Source organism: Saccostrea echinata, unplaced genomic scaffold (genome assembly GCF_033153115.1).
Source record: "Saccostrea echinata isolate AGI-Se365-2 ecotype Australia unplaced genomic scaffold, CSIRO_AGI_Sech_v1 ptg000009l, whole genome shotgun sequence".
Taxonomy (NCBI): domain Eukaryota; kingdom Metazoa; phylum Mollusca; class Bivalvia; order Ostreida; family Ostreidae; genus Saccostrea; species Saccostrea echinata.
This window is the reverse complement of record NW_026889758.1, coordinates 36,459,911-36,485,140: the sequence shown is the minus strand read 5'-3', so window position 1 is coordinate 36,485,140 and position 25,230 is coordinate 36,459,911. Positions and strand designations below refer to the sequence as shown.

At 33.4% G+C, this 25,230-nt stretch overlaps 1 protein-coding gene across 2 annotated transcripts; it reads right to left on the bottom strand.

The window, feature by feature from the left end:
- Positions 1–39: 39 nt before the first annotated feature.
- On the bottom strand, positions 40–25,230 carry LOC133182312 (muscarinic acetylcholine receptor M5-like). 2 transcript variants are annotated; one of them, XM_061317100.1, is made up of 3 exons: positions 24,883–25,230; positions 11,519–13,731; positions 40–1,028 (listed from the first exon to the last, which is right to left on the bottom strand). In XM_061317100.1, exons 2-3 carry the CDS (start codon positions 13,350–13,352, stop codon positions 856–858), a joined length of 2,007 nt encoding a protein of 668 aa, XP_061173084.1. In that variant the 5' UTR covers positions 13,353–13,731; positions 24,883–25,230; the 3' UTR covers positions 40–855. The 2 variants fall into 2 exon arrangements, with proteins under 2 accessions (XP_061173084.1, XP_061173085.1); XM_061317101.1 differs by lacking the exon at positions 24,883–25,230 and adding an exon at positions 16,363–16,428.

Here is a 25,230-nt window from a genome sequence, read left to right as displayed (position 1 = left end):
TTGCATTTACCCCAATAAAAATGTTCAAACACAATGAAGTACTGATGAACAGAAATCTCTGTTGTTTATTTTAGTGGGCAAAATGCCTGCAAATGTTTGTCTTGGCCTATTAAAATTGTATGAATGCTTGATTTTGATCACAAATTAAGTATTATACACTGTACATTTCAATTATCATATTCTAGATCGAAGGGCAGATTACTGTAAACCAACTTTTATTCGCGACGACTTTATTTCGCGATTTACCGGGGATAAACTAGTTCGCGACGATTAATTTTCGCGACCAAGCCTTTTTTATCTGTTGTTAATAGAAAGAGAGACTTTAAGGACCGGTTCACGGCGAGAAATATTCGCGATGACGAGGCTCTCGCGAACCTCGCGAAAATTTCTCGCACGCGAATAAAAGTTGGTTTACAGTACTCTATCTGCATAAAAATACCACAAAATCGGAACTCTTTAGTGTGCAGTGTATAGAGGGTTCTTAAAAGTTCAAACAGAACAATATTTGAATTAAAACTTATTAATAAGTCCAAATGAGTAGTTTTAATCGCGTAAATTATCACAGTCTGGAGAAATCGAAAGTTCTGACTTATGAATTACAGACAATGAGAAGGCAATGCAATATCTGTAACAAGTAAAGCAGATTGATTTAGATTGTGCGTCAACAATAAATACAATGGAATCTGTCATATTTTGACATCATCTTCGACCATCACAACATATGTTTCCATCTGCTCATTCAAATTTAATTTAACATTTTCTTTTGTAATGCAGGTATCAAATCCCATCACAATTTACTTCGTCATTCTCACGCCTTGTCGGTGTTCCAATTTCATGGTCCAAACCGGCTAGGGGTCATCTGTTTGTAGCACCAAACGAATATATTGACGTCATACGACGCTGCATCAACGTCCGGTTGCGTGCACAACGGCAAGTTAAAATCTTCCAGAAAGTCTTTCTGAAGTTGGCATTGCAAAGTGCGTAGCACACTGGATTGATAGTACTATTTATGTAACAAAACCAGTAAGCTGAAAAAAAGAATTAGAAATTAAAGCATTGTGAGGTAAAGTAAATTTCAATTGATGGTACATGTATAATTAAAATCCTACACATTTTCTGAAAGATTTGAAGAGAAAACACAATACGATTAACGACTGAGTTTATGATTAAATTAAAAGGGCAAGGGAATTTGTCTTCCAAAACCTGCACTTTTTTCAGAAATTTTAAAAGTAAACACATGTACACGATGATCTGTTTGATATACATATATATCAATTAATCTATTTAATTTTATTATATGATTTTGTCAATTTCTTTTTTAAAAAACAAAAACCTACTATACGGTAGCAACGAAGTGCAGAAAATTATTGCATTGTAAATCTTTATACATGTGTTTTACTGTCACAGATATCTTATAATTGTATTAATTTGTCAAATAAAAATGATCCAATCCCCAGGCTGATGAAGACTGATGTAGAACAAACTCTGATATTTAATTGTTTCCAAAAATGAAATACTTCGTAACAAAGAACTATTTGGTTTGTAGTTCAAAAATATCAATACGTTCTCAATTTTCATCTTTTGTGTTCCTTCGACTATTGACAACATGATATTGGGGACCGTGAACTGATCAAAATCCAGCTGCACACTAATTATATCACTGTCAGAAGTATTTAGATAACAAATATATTATTTGATTGATAAGAAGAAAAATAATGGTCGTATGATATCTTTATAAAGAGAAAAACTCTAATGACGTCCGCGCCATATTTGTCGTGACGCATATACATCGAACCTGATCTATATAGGTCTTATGTAAAGAATTTTATTTGTCACAGGTTACATAAGGGATAATAAGGCTTCCATTACCGGCAACTCACTGTAGCAGATTTAACGGAGATTTTCCATGTCTTTAATAAGATGTTAGCAATAATATTACCAATTTTCACATTATCAAGATCGATTTTCTGTGTAGAACATATACATGATTCCGTTCGTTGAGTTAACATTCAGTTTTATTATATGATTGATTCATTTGGTTCTTAGCTTTCTGATTGGCTGAAATCAGACATTCTAGAAATCATAAGGTTATATTAACCTGCACTCTTTTTTCAGGTAAAAGTACTTAGCATTTGATTTTTTTCTATGCTAGACCATTCAGAACTTTCAATTACTTAAGTGTCCAATGAAATCCAGCTTCCGCTAAAACTTCATCTTATTTTAATATATGACAGGTTTGCTAGACGAGTTTGCATTACTTAATCATATACATATAATAAAACAATTATTGTTTTAAGTCAATAAAATACTCCCTGGGTACCTAAATCATCGTACTCAGTAGACTGTTTCCTTTTGTTATTGTATCTCTCTCAATTTTCAAATCATGAACCCTTCCTAATATAAAATTCAGGCCCATGCTTCTTAGGATCTCAGCAACATATCTAACTTGTTCATATACGGCGAAACTTTTCACAGTATCACAAAGTTTTTAAGACACTTAAGTACTAGACTTTTATCAAGCTCCCCTCATAGCAGGAGAAGCCATGACTTTAACAAAATGGGCGTACTCTAAATAAAGATGATTGTATTTCAATTCTTTCTTATAAACTCATATTTTTAATCATATGTCTCATTAATTAATTATAAAAATATTGTGAAAAAGGATGAAATTCCATTAACGAAAAAAAAAAAAAAAAAAAAACCCCGCAACAAACACATACAAAGAGAGGCCCTTGAACCTCAAATCTCACATACATTTAATATTCCCATGAAAAATTTTGATTACATATTGTGGCACCCCTAACGCCAATGTGTCATGAAGTAACCAAAATTTAATCCACAATATTAATGTAAAAAAACATGGTCTTGCTTTTCTTTCCCGTATAAATTATGATTCCCGTTTGTAGGCCCATCCCCAAGTCATAACTTGGGGGGGGGGATCCCTTCTTTTTATTTGTAAATCCTAACCCGGAAGTCACCTTGCTGACATACATGTATGGCTTTTCAACACTGTACGCTTACAGAAATAGAATATAATTTACAATCTTTGATCCGATGTCGTATAGCGAGAGTGCATCCATAGTGAAACTTCCCCCGGAAGACTGGCTATATAGTGAGACTTCCCTCATAGTGAAACTTCCCCTGGAAGACTGGCTATATAGTGAGACTCCCCCCCCCCCCCCCCCCCCCCCCGTGAAACTTCCCTGGAAGACTTGCTATATAGTGAGACTCCCCCCGGAAGACTGGCTATATAGTGAAATTCCCCCCTCCCCCCGGAAGACTGCCTATATAGTGAGACTTCTCCCGGGGAAGTTTCACTATATAGCCAGTCTTCCCCCCTCCACAGTGAGACTTCCCCCTCAAATATAGTTTCCGGAATAATATTTTTTTTTTATTGTAAAAAATGTTTTTTTTTATACTGACGTTTTCGGCAGTGTTTGAATATAAAGTTCTCCGTCATATAAATTAATAATTAAAACATCTTAGTTATATTTTTTTTTAAATTTCAATTTCCCTATTTGTTTCATCATTCAAATGATAAAATGTATTCATGAATATTGATAAGAACAGACTCAACATATGAGGTATTTTTCAGATTTGTGAAAATCAGCATTATGTAAACGACACACGGTCATACTATCTAGTAAATCAAACTTTTAAATTAGTAAATAAAATTAAATTTGCATGGTATGCACAAGTTAAACATACAGTAATACTGAATATACGTGGCATCCCTATAATACAAATTATGTTCGCGCGACATCTAAAATTGACGATTATGCATAGCTAAGTAAGTGTTATATCTTAGTAAACCTAAACTACATGTATTTATTTTTCAAGTATACTTTTAGCAAGTTTTGCGTATTTATAATTTAAAATTCACTATTTCCTAAATTTATAAAATATCAACGGATATTGTACTGCTAATCTATATGAGATATATGCCGCATACATACGTTATGTAAAAAATGTTAACAGGCCCGTAGGAAGCAATTTCAGTTTGGCGGGGGGGGGGGGGGGGGGCACAGCCATATATTTTTCAGTTGACAATTGAGGGGGCACTACCAAAAATTTCCTGACAAGCAAAAAAAAAAAAAAAAAAAAAAAAAGTCATCAGACCTTTTTATTGAGGGGGCACAAGCATATAGTATCTATGTTTACTTTAGTATTCTATATATCGGCAAAATTATTGGGGGGAGGGCACGGGGGCCGTGTCCCCGGTTCCTACGGTCATGAATGTAAGACGGGGCCTAAAAATGTTTTACATATATCTGTATTTAGCATGCATCGTTCTTAAAACATTGCCATTTCATTTTAGCGCTGAATTAATTTATACAAGAAAGTCAGATTTTGAAGGATAATAGTACTGAAACAGTTTAAACTGATTCTTTCATGATATTAATCTCATAAATGTCGGGCTTCCAGAGGTAAATAAAGAATTCTGTAAATAATTTATATAATACGGTTCCTAATGCAAATACAAATACATCGTCGATGTAAATAAAATCCTCACTACGGTCGTTTAGGGGGGAAGGCTCACTATATACATGTACGTAGTCATCCCCCCCCCCAGTATATAGCCAGGCTTCCGGGGGGGGGGGGGGTTGCTCACTAGACGATGACACCGGTTTACCTTTTCGAGAACATGAAAATTTATTTAAAACTAGTCTTGTTAATAAAACTGTTTATTCCTTGTTTTAAAAATGTTGAAAATTAAAAGGTTTGTACATTTTGTACTTGCTATTAATGCTTATCAAAATTGCACTACTTCTTATCTGTAAGTCACATTGCTGACATACTAGTATGGCTTTTCAATATACTTGCAAAACTTCCATGATTCCACGATAGGGCTGTAAATATCTATAAATTTTGAAAGAAGTGAGAAGAAAACAATAAATATTATTTAAGTGAAAATAATGTTTTATTGTTATCATAGGAAATACACATGTAAGAAGGTTGTCATCATTGTAGGAAATTTTCATTGACTCGCTTAAGCGTGTCATTTAATTTTTCTACACCATGCTGGTGACCGATATACCATTATGATGAAAATAAGAATACACTACATTGTTAAAACGACTAGCCATAACCAAATGTTCTTTCAAGACTCTCCCCTATATACCAATGTAACCCCTATATACCAATGTAAAAATATATCTTCTATTATGGCCCAGATAACGAACTCATACTTTGAACAAATTTGAATCTTTATAGCATATTATTATGACTTTAAACGAGGTTGTTAAAATGCCGGTAACATCAACTTATCTGTCAGTAGCCTGTCGTCTGAAGTTTCTCCTTTACAGCAATTAATATTTTTGTAAAGGGCAAAATAGGGGATTGGTAGAGCATTTGCTTGATCTGGCAATGTATCTTTGTTTGCAAGGAATTTTATGAAGTTTAGGAATCCAGATAGGTAGGGAAGATCGAACGCACCTTCGTTGACTGGAGTGTTAAAAGTATCATGTTAAACACTGATATTTGATTTTGAAGAATTTCGTCGTTAGAAAGTTAACTGCGAGTATAAGTTGGTTTTCCAGGCGTAGAATTAAAACCAAGTTCTTCTACAGTACATTTAAAATAATGAAACTTGCAACAAAGACGAAATTGTTATTACAAGCCTTGTCGGCTGGAACCATAAGGGATTGTTCATGTAGTCTCACTAAGTCTTCTATCAGTGAAAACGGAAGGATACTAGAAAACGGAAGGATAATAGCAAACTTAACGTCTGTATCGGAGTGGAATTTTCCTGTTTTGGATAAACTAGAGATGGAGGTGTAACATTGTAACAATGCATTTTTTCAGAATATTAAATGATTACATGTACTGACAATTTTCATCCCAAACAAATAAAACTTCAAGCAAAACTTTGATTCCGTAATATTGCTTTATTATCAATGACTAACATGGCCTTAATTGCTATTCTGGAGAAGTTTTTAAAGGCTTTTTTTCAGTATAAAAGCATAAAGTTTGTTTCGAGAAATGAATTTAATATTTGAGAATTCATGAGGATATGAACTTCGACGCTTCACGCCGGCATATTTCATGAAGTGTATTAGGGCTTCATGATAAATATGCCGGTGTGAAGCGTTGTAGTTCATGTACCTCATGAATTATCAAAAAATTAAATTCATATCTTACATTTAAATTATTCTCCTGATGACTTGCCACATATATTTGTGATTTATTTTGAAAAAAAAAAATCGCACTATTTTTTGACTTCAATTACGTCACAATGGAAATATTCTTACTCATCTCATGGTAGTTCATGAGAACATGAACTTTTTCTAATTTGCAAAGAATCTTAAGGGAAAATATTTGGAAATGTATGTAAATATTACGATTTTAACTCAAGCCTAAACCGAGGTTCATAATTTGAATCCACACAACTTGGGGTTGTTGGCATGATATACCGGTAAGTATGATTTAGTGTTGGTCTCTACTCTTGAAAAAATATCTAGCTTTTACTTAGATACCAATATACTGTATTCCAGTGATCCACTATTTTACCTGAGAATATTTGCATAGTATGAATAATCATTTTCAGTTCTTCTTAGAAAAAAATTAAAAATAACTTAAGTATCCCATATATTTTATAAGTAAAACTCTGATCCACTTTTGTTGCCTCCCCTTTCTCCCCAGGTACCACAATTTGAATAAACTTGAATCTGCACTACCTGAGATGCTAGTATATTACGAGGGACATTTGAAAAGTTCTGAGAACTGTTTGATAAAATATTAACCGTTAAACGGAGAAAAACTGAGTTTGATCACAAAGATATAAACATATTGTGACGTCACTTTTTAATTTTTATTACGTAATAACTCCGAAAATGGCGTCAGAATCCCGTGTGTTTAGTATGCTGACCATAAAAATGACGTAACAAGTGAACAATTTCAGCGAAGTAAAATTTTAAAGTCAACCTTTGTTCATTACTTGAATGTCATGTGGACAAAACCGCGACTAAGTTTCGAAACTCTGACGTCATTTTCCGGGTCATAACGTCATAAAAAAAGAAAATAAGAAATATATGACTAATAAAAATAAGAAAATGATGTCGTTATAACATTATCTACCGTGAAATGGTTAATATTTTAGCAAACAGTTCTCAGAACTTTTCAAATTTCCCTCGTAATATGACTAATAACTGGTGTTCTTAAGTAGAAGGTGATTATATAAAGATTTTTCCCTGAAGCTTTGATTCCCTATTGTAACCTCACCTCTAAAGCTATACTATGAACAATCTTTAATCTGAACTACCCCAGGATGCGTTATAATGTGATTTCTCATGACCCTTCTGTTCTTGACAAGAAGCTTTAAAAAATTCCTACGTTAAACTTTGAACCCATTTGTGGCCGCTTTTAATGACCCAACCCTATGTTTGCCTTTTCTCGACTATTATTCTGTTGAAGGCATGTCCCCTCATTTAAAAAAAGAAGTTTGAACCAGCATTACCCAAAAGATACCCTGTGCCAAGTTTGGTTGAAATTTCTTGAGAGGATGTAGAAAATGTGTAAAGTTCTCAGACGTACGGATGAACAGACAAGACGGACGCGGGTCAACGGGTGATCAAAAAATTACTTAAGCTCTCAGCTCGGAAGAGTTATTAAAGAAATCTTTATTCCTTTAAGATTAATTTATGCAATTATAATTTCATCGTAATTGACAATATGAAGAATTATTTTGTTTCGTATATTTTATGCATATACATGTATAGCCTTGTTTATACGGCGAGCTATGCACAATTCCAAATCTATTAAAGATATGCAAATATATCACAAAAGAAATTTCGGCACATATAAACACATTTGCTCGTACGAAGAATTTACTTATTTAAGTTAACTTACACCTATTTTGGGATAGGTACATATCTTTTTGCTCACATATTTTGTTCCTGCGTGCAATTCTCGTCAAATGAACGCATAATAAAATTTGCTTTACCAGTTGGAAGCAAGCTCGCGCGTACGTTCATCTGATAACCGAGTGGTTCATCCGTTGTGTTCAGTGATGGTAACAATTGTCCGTGGCCCGGCAGATATTCTGTGCATTCCGAAATTTTCTAATTACTGTTCCGTTAAAAATTCTATTGGACATATCTTTTTAAAACCGATCAGTTGAATTTTTGGTTTCTCCAAATATTTTGTTCATGGGAGCACCCAAAATGAACACGTGATTATAGCATTCTCTTTCTCCGTGACCGTTCACGGTAGCTCAGTCGGTAGAGCGCTCGCTCCGTGATCGGGGGGTCGTGAGTTCGAATCTCGGCCGCGACTGACCTAAGTTGATAAAAAATGGATAGCAACTGTTTCTTCGCCATGCGCCCGGCACTTTGAAGTGAAAGTTGCGGGTCCTTCGGATGAGACCTTAAAAACCGAGGCCCCGTGTCACGGCAGGCGTTGGCACGATAAAGATCCCTCACTGCTCAATGGCCCTGAGTGCCTAGTAAAGGTCAAAATTTGAAGCCCTTCAGCGGTATATGGAGACGTCTCTAAATGAGTGAAAAATTCTCGAATGGGACGTAAAACAATATACAACCAATGAATCATTCTCCGTGAGGAAACGAGCCTTATTGAAGCCATTTTGCAAATGAACAATATTTGAAAAATTATCTTAAATGCTATACATATACTCATAGTACCCAATTCCCCAAGTGAACGCACAGAAAATTTAAATACTTTTGCACACAATATACACGAGTAAATTTTTCGCCCTATAAACAGAGCTAAAGTGTAGTGCTCTATGCAATTGTACGGATGCTCGGATACTATGAGGAGAGCCATTAGGCTAACTGAGCTCTAACTGCTTTGAGTAAAATTTCCAAGTAACTATAGCTTAAGGACAGAGAGAATAGATAGACCTTATAATCGATAGGCTGCATTACTTGTACAAGTTGACTGTTCCTCAAATTTTGATAATTCATGATCAGAGAAAAAAAGCTGCATTGCATGTACACTATTAGCTGGGCTCTACTGTTCAGCACTTCTTTAATTAACATAGGAAAATGTGTATAGCAGTAAACTGCGCGTGCCGTAATATTATAAATTTCTAATAGCCCTAATAAGTATGCCAGTAATCAAATTCCCTTACACGATATATAATATCTTCTTCAGGTGCATTAGAATACTCTTTATTCAGATATTTCAAGCAAACTTAATGAGAGAAAAAAATGTTCTAGGAATATCAAGATAATAACAAAGGACATCTGATAATATGGAAATAAACAAAAGGGGGGAAAAATGTGCCAAAATAAGTAGTCGAAATGTCTTCACTTTTTGCTTCAAATTTGATTCAATAAAAATGTACTATTGTAAATAAACTATGTTCCTGATATGAACTAAAAAATGATTAATATGATTATTGTTATGAAGAGTGTTGAATTTGCAGCAAAAATAAGATGAGTCTTGTAATACATATCGTAACCTCGAAGGATTATATTCTATCGATATTCAAATATTAGACATAGTAACGGTTAGGAAGCACCTAGGACGACTTTGATTGAATCTTTACGTACAAGTCTATGTTTGTACGATGGAGAAACAGGTCCTATAACCAACGTTTGTTAGTAGCCTATTTTTTCAAACTCTCTTTCCTCAATTTTTTTTTTTATTTTAAGAGACACTCAGCAAGCCTCGTGCCTCTTGAAAATTAAAAAAATAGGAACTCGAGTTTAAGGGGAAAAAACGGTTACTAACTACTGGTTATGGAATCTTTTTTTCTCATTGGGAGTCAATCGCCCGCAGTAAATTCATTTAATCCTTTATGATTATAACAAAATTGTAGATCGCAAATAGTATCTCCTTCCGTGTTCTTTAAAAGTTCTTTAATAGAAGGGTACAAACTTCATTCTAGAGATGAATTTGTTAACAGAATAATTAATCCAGCTCCGTATGTCCATTACTTCATTATATATCCTGGAGTGGCTAAAAGCGTCATTTTTATTACCTAACTTAGGCTTCCATTCACGAGTATGTTGCTTCCTTAAGATAATAATTTACTTAAAGAATTAATTTTCCTGACAGTAGAAGCGCAGTAATACAGTAATAGCAATCACACTACACCATAAAACGGGTAACTTGTCAATTTCTTCTGGCGAGTTTGACGTCTGCATGTGTTATGGCGTGAGATGAAAGACACTTTGATAACACTTTGGATCACCCTTAAAATTACTTGAGAAGGACTAGAAGAGGAACACATAATCTGAATCTTCACACCTCACAGAAGTTCCAATTTAAGATTAGCCCACATTCCTGATAATTGCTAGTGAATTTTTAAATTTTTACTAAAAATAGATATTGCCATTAAAATCTTTTAAGTGCCATACATTCGTTTACATATGCCTAGCAACATTATTGACGAACTTAGAATGAAGGATATATAACTTTTTAATTCCGATTAGAAGAAGTAATTTCTGATGTTTTTTATCCATAGTTGTCTTATAACCCCGGTTTCTATAAAATTAAAGTTGATAATTGCATGTAAATGTACATCTGATATTTTGCATCATACGTATACTGTATACAGGGAAATTTTCGCCTCTGTTTTATTTTTGCCTTTTTCGCCATAGACACATTTGGGCGAATTTAAGATGGGACGAATTTAAAGAAGACAGTTTTATTTCTTAACAGAACTGTGACTGGGCGAATCAAAAACAGGGCAAAATTGTTTGCAAGTGTGAAAGGGCGAAAATAACACGGGGTGAAAACCCTATATACAGTATTTACTTATTTAGATTGTTTTTGGTTTTGTTTTGTTTTTTTGATTTTCATGTTTACAAAATCAAAATTAAAAAAATTTGAATATTAGATTTTTTGTCCTTTTAATTAATCATTTCCAATTAATGAACAATTAAAAGAACATGGTCATATTACACTCTTACACAGACTTATCGCAGAAAGTTAAATTGCTTTTACGTATTTTAATTAATTAAATAAAAGGCTTCGGTTGTATTTAAAGAAAGGTTATACATAAAAAATTAATAGAAATTTGTAAAACAGTTTGCACCTGCTTTATTATTGCTAAAACATATATTTATCACGAAGTTTTCCTTGCTCCAGTTATATATTAACCCCCCCCCCTCCCTGGACAAATGTCGTATGACGGTCAATCAGGTCGAAGGTTTATACCAGGGAGCAGGCGTCAAGACTGATCGAACGCAATTGTCCTTATTTAAACATGTCTGTTATAAAAAAAGGAGAAATATAGCAAGGGCAATTAATTGAATGCTTGAGATTGGAATTCAATATATTTACACATTTTAAGCTAAATCAGGGTTTTTCCTATAAATCACATTGAGTGGCATTTGCCCTATTTTACAATTTACACGAATAGAATTGATTTTTACTTGAGTAGGTCGATAAATTAAAGATAATAATGCCAGCTTCATTAATAATGCCTTATAATATTCCTGATTGCCAAAGACATTTTACGGACCAAATGAACGGTCACGAAACCCTTAAACACTTCTTTTTTTAATAAAGGGGAACTATAAATAAGTTAAGGTCGGTTGTTAGTACTCACCAAAGGTGTAAAGGGTCATAGGAACGCAACCTGGACACGAAACCTCTACTAAAGTCGCAACATGATATGGCAACCATGTAATGATAAAAGCAAATAAAATGGCGCTCAAGGTTTTGGCAGCTTTCTTATCTTGTTTTCGTTCTGTTCGTTTCTTCCTAGCTCTTTGTTGTTGTTTTACTTTAAGTGCAGCTTGTTTAGCAATTTTTGCCTGCTGAGCAGTTCTATTTGCGTCTGTGTACCTAGTCCGACGTCCTAGTGCCGGAGTCCCTTTTGGTAATGGAATAGACTCACTACTTGACATTAACCCTTCTTCGGTGGATATACGCTCTATAACTTCCTCCGAAATTTTTTCAAGTTCATAATCAGATTTCCTATTTGGTCCCGATTTGTATTTTTGATTGACTTCTTGCGTGTCTGCAGTCATCTGAATGGATGGACTAGGGGTTATGTTAATTGATTCCTCCCTAGGGATATTAATGACAATAGTGTAGAGTTCGTCAGTATCATCGAGAAGTGGACTTTGACATTCATTGGTCAACGCCGATAAATCTGTGTTCGCACTTGACGTTTTGGTTAATGATTCCGGAGAAGTGATGACAGAGGACGCTCGACTCGAACCCATCGCAATTAGCGGAATAACAAATCCATTTGAGCGAGAAGGTCCTCCATTTCGGTGGCAACCATTGGCATGTTTAGATGGGTGCGCAGGTTTGCCTGTCGACTCAACTTCTAAGCTTAACGGCAACGCTTGGTCACTGCTGCTCAGCTCATCGCAGTCGTCATCGCGATCTATTTTACAGCAAAACCAACGAGAACACGATCTATCGTTTTGGGCCAGGCTTTCTGCTAGTTCATACATGTCGTCCAGTTCCAAAGACGAGGATCGTGGCGAATACATCAAGTTCTGTTCCTGTGATAAACTTTTCTTGAACCCCTTAAAGTCTTTTGTTGCCAACAGCATTGGCATTCTTTTTTGTCTTTTTTCAGTTTCTCTATATATTTTAAAATAAAGAAAACACATTAGCGCAACAGGAAGCCAAAAAGCAACAAAATGTGTCCCTATTGTCACATATATGTTTGTATAAATAAACTGGATATAACACTCATTTTCTGGAACAGATCGAACCCCTTCAATGTACGGCCATGCAAAAATCCATGGCGGCCATAATAACAAGGATATTAACCATACACATCCAATCATAATTCCGACCTTCTTAGTCGTTCTCTTTGCACGGTAAGTCAGAGGTCTGGTTACGGAGAAGTAACGGTCAAAACTAATCAGCATTAAGTTTGCAGCTGATGCGTTACTCATCAAATAGTCCAAGGATAACCAGAAATCACAAAACACAGGGCCCAGGGGCCATTCTCCCATAATAATATACACAGAATACAGAGGCATTGATACAAATCCAATCGTCATATCAGCAACAGCTAAACTTAACAAAAAGTAGTTACTTATTGTTTGTAACTGTTTATCCATTTTGAAAGCTATTATAACCAGTAAGTTACCCCCTATAGTCAGGATGGAAAGAATTGCACATAACAGTGCTATTACAATTATTTCAGCAAGAGACTTTCCAGGTTTGGTGGCAACATTTGAAACGTTTTCCGTGGAACAATTCCCAAGCGACGTATTCCCAAAAGAACAATTAGGAAGAAAATAGGAAAGATTTTGAGACACTATCACAGAAATATTATCCGATTTGTTTGAAAAGTCAATCTCACTGCAGTTCATTTGTGTATGAGAAAAATTATCAAAATTACACTTGTCGTTAAACACAGCTTCCGAGGCCGACACCATCAAGTTATCCCAGGATACATTCTCAAGACCCATACCTGATTTATGTTACAATATTTACAACAGGTCAACCACAAAGAGATCACAACAACCTGTAGGAATTTTCCTCCTATAAGAACAAAACGAAAAAAAGATACACATTTCACACAGGTACTTTTCTAATGACTCCCTTAGGTAAATTCCATGGAAGATAAAACATTCTTTACGTAGTTCTTTCTTTATCCTCAATTACATTCAAAGAAACGTTTCTATGGATATTTCCATATTTATTAAGCACCGAATCATTGCTGTTTAGTCCGCCAGATAAGAACGGTCAGAATTCCAACAATCGTCCTAAGTTCTCGTGTTATCCCGGAATTTCTCGAATACTTCATGGCTCTCCTCTGTCTCTTTCATTATGAAAGAAATCTTTTGTCTGAAATTAAAAAGTATCGATCTTAGTCTTTTCGAACGTGCAATCCATGAACTGTGCATATAAATTAAACCTTATACAAAAGACAAGCTTACGATCCTATCAATAGGGCCAGCTCAGGACAATACAAGAAGTAAAGACAACTGAAGAAGACGACAAGCTATAGTCATATGTATACACTTACTGGAATGATGCTAAAAACTCAGATATTTCCTTTGTGATATATTCTTTAACGCTTTTAAGACTTTTATGATATTTTGGGTACTCCGAATGGGTAAAATTTGTACTTGTTGACATCTGAAAATATGTTTTGTACATGTAGTTGTTTAAAATGAATAGAATTTTTGGGGAAAAACAAATAGAATGAAATCATTTTGATTAATAAAAAATTAAACAGATGAATTATATATGTTTCTGTGAAAGCTATTTGATTTGATTTCTATAACCTTAGAAAACGCCCATATCTCTTTTCAACACAGATATCTGCTTCATTATAATAGTTTGAATCCCTACCCCCTCGAAAAATGATTTTAAATCGACACTGTTTCTGCTTTAAATAGGAAATTTTACAACAAGAAAACCTTTGACGTTATTGTAGGGCAAAAAGATCTATCTTTTGTACAAATAACTTTGTAGAAAGATACATGTATTACGTTATAAACTTTCCTAGATATTTTAAAATGTTTTTTCTTACGGAAAATATCAAACTATAGCTCACATACCAAAGTACTTATGTAGTTTTTTTTTTTGTCTTTGTTTAATTCCAAGAAAAATAGGTTTTAAAAGGAGCATAGTTTCATACGCTTTTCAATGATATATACTAGACTAGCAATCCCCATACATACATGTAGCATTTCTTATCTATAGGAAACACAATTAATTTATTTATAAAGTTCTTGGACCTACAGATCTATAGACATTTATATTCATAAATTTCCTAAGACAACACATGCAGGTGTTTAATTTTAATTTCTGGCTTCTACAATTACAACAAGCCTGCTGAACAGCTGAGATTCCAATTCTGTGTCTGGCAATGTGGATTGAACTACAATGTATTCTCTGATAAGAAGAATGGCGATCAGGGAATAATTCAAAAATTTCAAGGATGAAGGCCAGATTGATTTGATGCATATTTAATAAATATTTGTACAGTTTCCATTTGCAGATTAAATATCTACTTTTAAATTAAAACAAGAGGCTCTGGGATTATTCTTCTCTCTACAGTAATATGGCTTTCACCATTTGCTATTACAAATTTAACCAATAAAACACAAACAATATATCATATTCATTTCTCAAACTACACAGAGGGCTTGTACACAAACTTGATTTTCTTTATGTAATCATGCTGATTTTTTTTTTTACAGTGCATATATTATTATTATGTAAAAGCTGGATTTAAAATTCCTCGCGAAGTTTGCTCTAAATCATACATTTTTTTTTTACTTAACTCGTATAAGAATACAAGCTTGCTATCATATCTTAGGACAAGATATCGTAAAGGCAACTGAACTCGACAACAAGCTTGCCACAATGAATCCACTTATTGAACTAATGCTAAAATATGATAATTCGGGTGACCATTTTACTTTCTATTCTTTGATTCATTCAAGACTTTTACGAGATTTTGGGTACAGCGAATGTGTATCTTTTTTTTGTTTTTACTCGAAAAAGCATTTAATCCACAAAATATCTAAGATATATGCGTATATAGAAGAAAAATCTTTCAAGTACGTACTTAAAAAATCTAGTGCACAAAAAAGTCTACGGAAATTAAACGTTACATTAAACCTGTCTTCTGATTAGAAAGTGGTAAGACACAAGCTTATATACCATTTATCTTAGATAAGCTTTTGATTGCAAATTTAAAAAAAAAAACCACTCAAGTATTTTTGCATACCAATTTGAAAAATTAAATGAAGGCTTATTGTACTTGGATCGTCCTTCAGTTAAAAAAAATGATTTAAATGAACCTTACTGAGACACCTGTCTTAATTCATGGGTCAAGGTTTGAATAATTTTATGTAAGAAACTTGTTCCATCTGGCATCAATGTTTTTAAGAGAAGGATTAACTTTGCTGTTTTTATTGTTCCTTGTTATCTCTCCGAGAAGGAAAACCTGACGCTTGACCATGACATTTAATTTGACAATTAACCAAAGAATGATTGTTTAATCGGTCCAGATATTCTTCAAAAGAAGTTGAATTCAGTAGTTCTATTTAAAAGACGTTTAGACTTCGTTCAGTAAGATTGCTGCTGTTGACTCAGGTGAGCTAAAATGACTCTTCATTGTACATGTATGATCGTTCTCGAGTGTCCTACAACAGATACATTTATCAGTAGATGTTCGATTCCATTAAAAATCGACAGTAAATTCTCCAGAGTATGTTGTTTGGTTTGCATATTTGATTAAAACGGCGGGCTTGGAGGGCATGATAAAAAAAAGGAATATTAATTTATTTATTTACTAACCTTAATAGCAGCTTGGTTTTATTTGATCAGGAGGTCAACAACTTTTTCTTACCCTTTGATATAACTAATGAATGCGACAACTTAATCTGAGTCATTAATTGTGCGTTTATTGAAAAGAATGAAACACTGTCCCCTAATTTTCCCCAGAGAAATATTACAAACCTCTATGTTCTGCTTATGAACTATAAATTGGAATCATCCGTTTCACTTAACAGAATAAGTTAATGAATCCAATCATATCTTTTTAAACATACGGTAAGAACACATCACAATAATTCATAAAGTTGTCAGATCACTCGTAGTATAATATGGATCTTTTAAATGTCTCCCTTAAATCCACTTATCAAACAATGTACTTTTTCTAACACAGAGTTGTAATTAGAGCCAACACAGGAACTAAAACAAACGCACAACTCCCGCTTACTTTCTTGTGCTTCAGGCACCTCGGTAAATAAAAGTTCTCGGTATTCCACGCGAGAGCCAGGATTATCTAAAAAGCAAATACTAATACCCGATTGACTGGCCGATCGATGACAAAAATCGACTGGACAAGGGGGAAATAAGACAAAAAATATCACTTTATCTATATAGGATCATCGACTCGAGTGACAACGACCAATTGAGGCCAGGAAGAGCTTGCTGTTTGAGTACTAATTATAAATGCATAAATGCATGTGTTTTTAATGAACACAGATCCCCGTTCCGCCTCTGTTTGAATTTTTGATATAAAAATCAATGAACATTATATATATATATATATATATATATATATATATATATATATATATATATATATATATATATATATATATATATATATAAAGACAGAATTCGAGCTTTGTTCTTAATGATGCCAAAAACAGCTGGAATTTGATTAACAGGAATCAATATTCTTTACAGTAGTTTTTATCCAATAATTACTTTTCAAGGTCTTTTTTGCATTTATTGAATAAAAATAAAGATCAATTAATTTTTTAATAGCTGACAAAGCCGATATAAACTGTTAGGATTTAAAGTGTGACTAAATGCTATATTTGTGTGCATCAATTGACCTTTTCCTTGGTTAAAATCGCTAGCATTTCTTAAACGAGCACTAGTATGGAGTTTTTTTTACAGATTACAATTACAAAAAATCAATTCGTACCTAAGCTTAGCCCCTACTTTCTCCACCCATTATCAACTGTAAAAGGCAGTAATATTGTATATATCTAGTATTGTTTAGATCTTTTTAATAAAGGTTGGTGCTGACATGATGTTGGCTTATTATTGGTCTCATTATCACGCAAATATTACCAAACGATTTCTTTAAGCTTACTAAATGCACAAGACAGATTACAATCATAAATCTAAAAGCTATAGCGACGGACCATTATCAGAGGAAAATGAAAATAGTAATAAAACGGCTCCGATATTCAATATGCTGCTTTGATATGAAACAACCATAAATAATTGAGTGACCAGACGAACACGTCTTTGCTTTTTCTTGTTTTGAACATTTTCATGTAAGAGTAATTAAGAAATGATGTCTTTTCAGAATTGTTTATCTTTAATCATTTTTTTCCACTGACTGGAATAATTTAAGGCCAATTGGTCGCAAAAGGGCGAAAGGTGATGCAGCGTGTAACTATCAGCTGCAAGGCACGACAAGAAATGCCTAAACAGAAGTCCGGTCGGTCAATGATGAACAGAATAACAGATCAGATTGTAAGATTAGGGAAAATGAAAATATTCCCTATCTACCTTTATAAACATGATAAGATCAGACCAAATCAATGAGTATACCAGTAGCGGAAATGATGAGCTTGTAATCTGGGTGACCTTACCTGTGAAGGGCACGATATAAGTCCAAAATCACTGATTCAAAGCAGACCTAACGTTATACGTCATCTTTATGCGTACAAATCTTAAAGGACACTTTAACGATTGTACACTGCACATGACAGTAGTTTTAAAGTTTATGAAATATCATCCTATTACGCAAGTGTATGACAGTGTGTTTGGTTAAAACTTTGTAATTTATGACTCGCTGAAATTAAAGAGGTAGTACTTTTGAACAGTTAATATGAAAAAAGTAGGAAATGTTTAGTAGTAATGAGAATTAATGCACCAATGTCTTTTGAGAAATCTTGCAAATACTTTGTTTTAGGCACATCAACTTTGAAATAGTCATTTAATTCATGATATTTGTTATTTCCATTCAATTAAGAAATTATACAAAAGAGTTAATGTATGGTAATTCATAAAAATTCCAGGCATAGCTTGACATGGTATTTGCCTGTCGCAGCAAGTACTAAAAATTGCAAAAATTTCATATAAAATGAAAATTATATATAATCTATATGTTGCATCACAAAATAATATAGTCTTTCTTTTCATAAAGAATGATATTGACATTTAACAGGTATCCATTTTTTAGTAATTAAAGAAAATGTTACAATACTTGTACGCCATTTCTGTTAAAAAAAACTTCAATTAATATAAAATGCTTATATTTCTGGTCAATATCCAGATACATAACAATTCAGCGAGGTACACGTAGAAACGTTAACATTAGTGGGCTCAAATTTGATTCCATCAAGCTGTCATATCTCATTATATAATCACCTCTTGGATTACTATCCCGCGATTCATCGTCCGTGTACTTCCGGGTTTTATATTTATGAATAATTTCTACCTAAGTACTCAAATACCCGATATCAGTCTCCGGGAAACGTTCGTCGATTCCAAATAGTATCAATGATGAATGATTGTTTTGAAAATATTTTATTCATTACACATGAATTGGGTCGAACAGCAGCATAAACGCCTATGAGTTCTCTCCACAGGTCAAGGTACATACACTGTATAATAATTACTGATTCACTGAAAAAGCAGTATGTAAAATAGATCATTAATTGGTACATGTGTAGAATGAATCCAGAGAGAGAGAGAGAGAGAGAGAGAGAGAGAAAATAGAAACATACAAGTATGTTAACTCTGGGTGGGAAAGATCCCCATACAAAATAGTATATTTAAAATAAGGTAAAATTCCTCCAAGACATCATAATAGACTAAATTTTCAATGAAAACCCCTGAGTTTCTTATAATGTGGAATGATCTCCATCGTTCTATTGTCCATTTATGCTTGTGATGAGGTTTTGGCATATTGAACTAAGTGGTAATTTTCATTTTTAAGAGAGGATTTTTTAAATTTTATAACTAATCCTGCACAATGATTTTAGAGAGGAAAAAATTATCCGTGTAAATGTGATAAAATTGAAATATTGAAAAATGTGCAGGTAAATCTAGCATACTCGTGTATACCAACGTAAATTACAAAGTAGTACAATGCTAAAAAATGATCGGGTATATAAACATTTCCTTGGAAAGAAAACTTAAATTATGACAAAGGTGTGTAAGCTTAACTTAAATTTTATATGCTATATTTCAAAATCCACAATCCACTTTTGTTAAAGTACAAATCCACAAATCTTAGAGAATGTATTCACTTTATTCAAATCTTATTCCAAATTTCAGTGAAGGGGAATACACGATCCGTTCTCCGAACTTGAAATGTTTTCATTAAATAAACATAACTAATTAGCAAAACTATCCTTCCGTAAGCCTACAACACACGTGCATTCATGAAAGCAAACAGTTTTGATTCTCCTAATTAGACCCTCGTTAGTCACAGAAAGACGTGCCTGGTTTTGCAGCAAAAATATTGACATCAACCTGATCACAAATGCAGAACATGAAATTGCTTGTAATCTTATAGCTTCTTTCATGTCCCTGGAATTTCTATGAAACAAATATTCCAATGACACGATTTCATGTGCACAGGTGAAATTAAAGGTATATTGGACTATCTAAAACTGCACTTTAAGTAAAATTCGAAAACATTTCATCGCCTATCTATTTGCGTAGGTCTGTGCTAAGGACACTCTATATTCGTACTTAACATGCATTTTTCATCACTTTGAATTGCAAAGTTTGACAATAAAAGGTGAAGTGTTTCTTTTCTATATAAAATCAACACTTGTATAACATATACATTTTTGAAGTAGTCACAGAAAATGTCAAATGAGGTTCTTTGCATTTAGAGGATTTCAAATGCCGACAACCCCCTTTTCTTTTAATGTTACTTGTTTATATTTTCTCTGAGAGGAAATATATTCAATTTTCAAAATGATATAACAATGACCTTAAATGATATTCCTGTTCTACCTGAATGGGAATTTTGATTTGCTGTATATTTTCGATGTATTTAGAACATAAAGTCATTTACATGCATTAAACCTAAATGCAGAAAATTTCTGCACCAGAAATAATTACTTGAAGTGAATCCTTATCGTATTTAGAATCTCTTAATGTTCTTTAGTTTTTATAAAAAGTATGAAATTTCCAAACTTTTTTTTCCCTCATCTTCTTGAATGAAGATTTTAACTTTTAAGTTTTTAACAGAGCTGGAGAATCGGAGTTGGACTTTTGAACGAAAAATGCTTAAGTGTATTTAAAAAAAAATCAATATAATTTACTTTCATGTACATGAACGCCAAACACACTATTTCAAAGCATTAATCTCATAATACGAGATATTTGAATGCTACCAAAATTTATTTTATAAACTAAAATAAGTAGCTCATTTGTGCACCACCAAATAAATGAGGCAACCATCAAAGATGAATGTTTGGAAAGCTCCTGGAAAATTAGAAGATACCACAACCCATCCCTCAAAACATTCAAACTGAAACAAACACAACAAATAAATAAACAATAAATGAGCTTACTTTGCATAGATATATTTTTTGGAAATCACGAAGTCAAAAACCTAAGTAATTCTAGAAATATTCCTTTTGATTTAAATATACAACAGGAGGTGAACAAGTAACCAGAAAAAAAATGTTGAACCTACTCACCAAAATGCTTAATCTTGAAAACAATTCTCAGCAAACCTAAGATCACAGCGTCACATTAGGACAGCTAGTGGAATGTCTAACCTGCACAAGGGCTTGGCCGACAGCAATCAGTGTGTCCTTTGGAATGCTAAGATCGATTATTTCTTACACCTCGTTTCAACACCTTAATGCCAATCGAACTGTCCCTGGCTATTTTAATCTTTATTCTAGTATGTCAAAATACTGTTTATAATTTGTGACAAGTTCTTGTTTCTTTGAGCACACCACATTGAATGTAACAGTTGTGCCAGGTAGATCAGATGTTGCATGATAATTCTGACAAAACATTTTAGAGGTCATCCCAATTTCAGAAGGGTGTTTGATGTAAGTAAGAGCAAACATTCGTAGAATTTTTATGTTGTACTTGAGTAATACGCAAGAACTAGAGTAGATACGAATGAACTGGAGTAGAAAATTTAATACTGAAACAATACTGTATAACCAATTTTCACAATTCCAGTCGTTTGAGTAAGTGTAAAGAATGTAAGTGTATGAAGAAATTCAAACGCTCAATAGAGATAAACGTAAGAATATCACAGGGAAGTGGAAAGAACCGTAGTTTAATGTATAAAATTCTTGGAGTATATGTTACAATCTCTTTACATAAGAAAGCGCAAGTATTTTGCTTACAGAATTTAAGAATCGTCAAGATGTCTAGAAATAACGAGCATGATAATATCTAGCACATCATTCTTTGATTTTTTCGAACCAGTTACGGTTGAACTTGGCACCTTATGAAAAAAAACTATTGTGATTTGCAAAAAAATACTTCACACTTAGTTAACATCAATTTGTATTCATCCAAGAGCACGTCAATCTTTGAGTTGCATTAAACTGCGTGCAAACAGGATATCTAAGGTGATGTATTATCTTAAAAGTAATAAATTTCACACTTCATTTACTGAATTAAATCGACTAACGATTACTGATTGAATTCGGCTTAAGGAATGATTCCACAGAACTATATATCGTGATTCAATATCATCATAAATTGAAGACTATCAAGTAGTTGAAAACTGGAAAACTTTATAAGTGTTCTTTCCTTCTTTTTCCCACCGATATCTGGATAAATGAATTTTAGCAATACCAGCCCATCCTTGAATAATTACCCAGTGCTAATCGAGTCAATGGCCCAAATAGAACATTGGCAGCTAATAAAATTAGCTTGTAAAATTCACTTCAGTTTTATTTGCTGCAATATAGCATTAGCCAAATGACCCCCAATTGACATAATTATCTGTGTTCTGGTAATGAATTTGTTGTTCTTGATTGGCATGATACGAGAAGGCTAGATCAAGGTAACGTATTTTATTCTTGTGGGTCGGTTCTTCAATGAGTGTTTTAAACATACTCGTCTGGAATCTTTGGCCACCCCCCCCCCCCTTTTCTCCTAAAAAATTAGATATTCAGATATCATTATCATGTCTTTAAATATTTTTGCCCTTCTATATCCTTTAGAAGCAAAGTTGAAACAGGTAGCAAACACGTTTTTTTTTTTTAAATTTCTACCAGAAGCACCAATTTCAGGTCACAAAATTAGTGTCCAAAGAAGTTGTAAATACATGTATATTGGATCCCCATAAAACGATTTATGTCGATGTGCGGCAAGAATGTTAACCATACTGCAAGGATTTCTAATAGGAATTTATAGCATTGCCTTTAATGAAGTTTTGGCTGGCTTTTGGCTTTTGCAAAGATCGCAGTTGCTTATAGTGAACAAAGAATTGTCAAACCCAATATCGTTTAAGTCATTGGACCACGATGTGAAGTTAAAAATATAAATTGTTTAAGAGGATGTGTAACTTTATATTTCTTCAGATGTTTCATGTTAACATAGTTGTTGATTAATTGATTGATAGACATAAAAAGCAGATGAACTGACTAAATAATAAGTATTTTGTAAGGTTACAAATAAGTAACAATTGGCGATTTGATTGTGCACAAGATCTATATCATCATGACGAAAGCCTCGTCTTAATTAACAATTCTGCTAAGTGGATTATCTTTCAACATGTGCTCAATCAACTTATAGTCAACATAAACCAGATTTAATCGATCTATGCTTAAATATAGGGATGTTTTGTCACAGCAACAAGCTACCGATAAATATTATTGCCAGGGAATATATTGATGACGATCGTGTGCGTTTCTTAAACTATGTATTTTGTTATCTGACCAAGACAATGTTTGCGAATGCTGAAGATCGACTCTTGTCCCCATATGTTTTAAAAGAATTACTGTGACTGCATGTATGAAATTAGTTAATTATCTGCACGAACAGAAGGCATCGCACAATTACGTCCACTTAACGTGAACTGACCTCCCCATAACGACGGAAAAACATTGTAATTTTGGAATTATAGATATTATTCCCAGAGATGACGTCAGCAGGATAATTATCAATCATGTTGCAAGACAACTAACGTCCCCTATTATTTACTTGATCACACTTGAAATACATGTACGTATAGTTATTTCTTCTAAGGTATCATTTCATGTTTATGCACAAAATCAATAGGAGAACCATTTGTTTTCAACGTTTCTTGCCATGTTTTGATACAATGTCGTATACGCATGAAGCTGCAGCATAAACGGTGGTCTACCTTTTCCATGGTAGGTATCTTCATTCATTTAATTTTTATTAAAAGATACAGTAAAACCGAGGTCTGTAATTTTTTGCTGCCCAAACAGCAATCGAACCCATTCTGTATTTATCCAAATTATTTATTGGACATACTAGTACTCCTTTGTCCGGAATTTCTAAAAGTATATTTTGCAATTAGGTTTACAAGATATTAATTTAAATTGCAACAAGAGCAATCAAAAATAACTAAAACAAACACACACACACACAAACAAAGACTTTTGCTACCATATTTTACATACATTCTTTTTTCCCGTTTTAAGAATTGTTGAGACAAAATAGTGATTACTTTTAAACCAAACAAACCCCAGTGTATATTACGACACTCCAATATCAGTGACACCGAGAAAGCTGTGGTACGCACACAAGTTTTGCATACACAGACTTGCAGATCGGCTTGTGATTACTCTGACACAATGATAAGTATCAACACATGTATATAGTGTTATTCACAAATGACAAAAGCATTACCTTCTGATGCAAAGCCTCTCTACTCACACCGAGTACCTCACTGCAATAAGCTCAGAGAGCATCGACGTAGTTCTTACAGAATGACAAGAATACCTTGTTTACTCCAAGGAATTTTTTGTTTGATCATGTCAGTTTGTTACATTTTATATACATAATATGACGTCTTTAAATCCAAGTTCCCTGTTTAAGCTTTGGAGTCTTCTGCAGAAATATGCTAAAATACGATGCATTTTTTACTTGGCCAATGCTTTAAGATCATCTTTAAATTAAATTTTTCAAAGTATTTATTCAACTTAAATCTACGAATGGTTCAGACATTATATGCTAATACTTACATATGGATAATTTTGATGAGAATAAGAACTATGGTGAACATTTGAAAGAGAGTGATTTCTGTCAGGAATAGGAACTGTTGATTCACATGGTTATTTATAATATACATTGTACAAAGGTATATACATATATAACATTGTTTTCAAGAACTCCAGACCAAAAAAATATCCTCATATCTTTCAATTACGAAAGGTCATGCAAGGAGCGATATTTTAAAAGAACTAATCTTTTTTTAAATCAACAAAATTAACTCAAGCTTATAATTAAAAACTTCTGTGAAGTAAATATTAGTCTTACCTCGACAAGGAAACGGCACAAGTCATCACATTTGGCTATAAAAGAGAAATGCAATCTTCGTCCAGTCTTTTGTCTTGTAAATTGTTTATTCTCATATGTTTCGCCCTTTTAATGCTAATTCCAAACATTCATATTTCATGACAAGGGATTGCACACATTATCTCTTTCAGACTTAAAAAACACATCAAATCATCTAAAGAAAATGAAATATCATACATATGCGTATGTCCAGACAAGAGATCACTTATATTTTTTGTATAAATACAATGCTCTGTTTCCTCTACAAACTAATTACTAAGTAATTGGTGGTACTGATAGAGACAAGAGTTGTATCGCTGTAACTTGTGT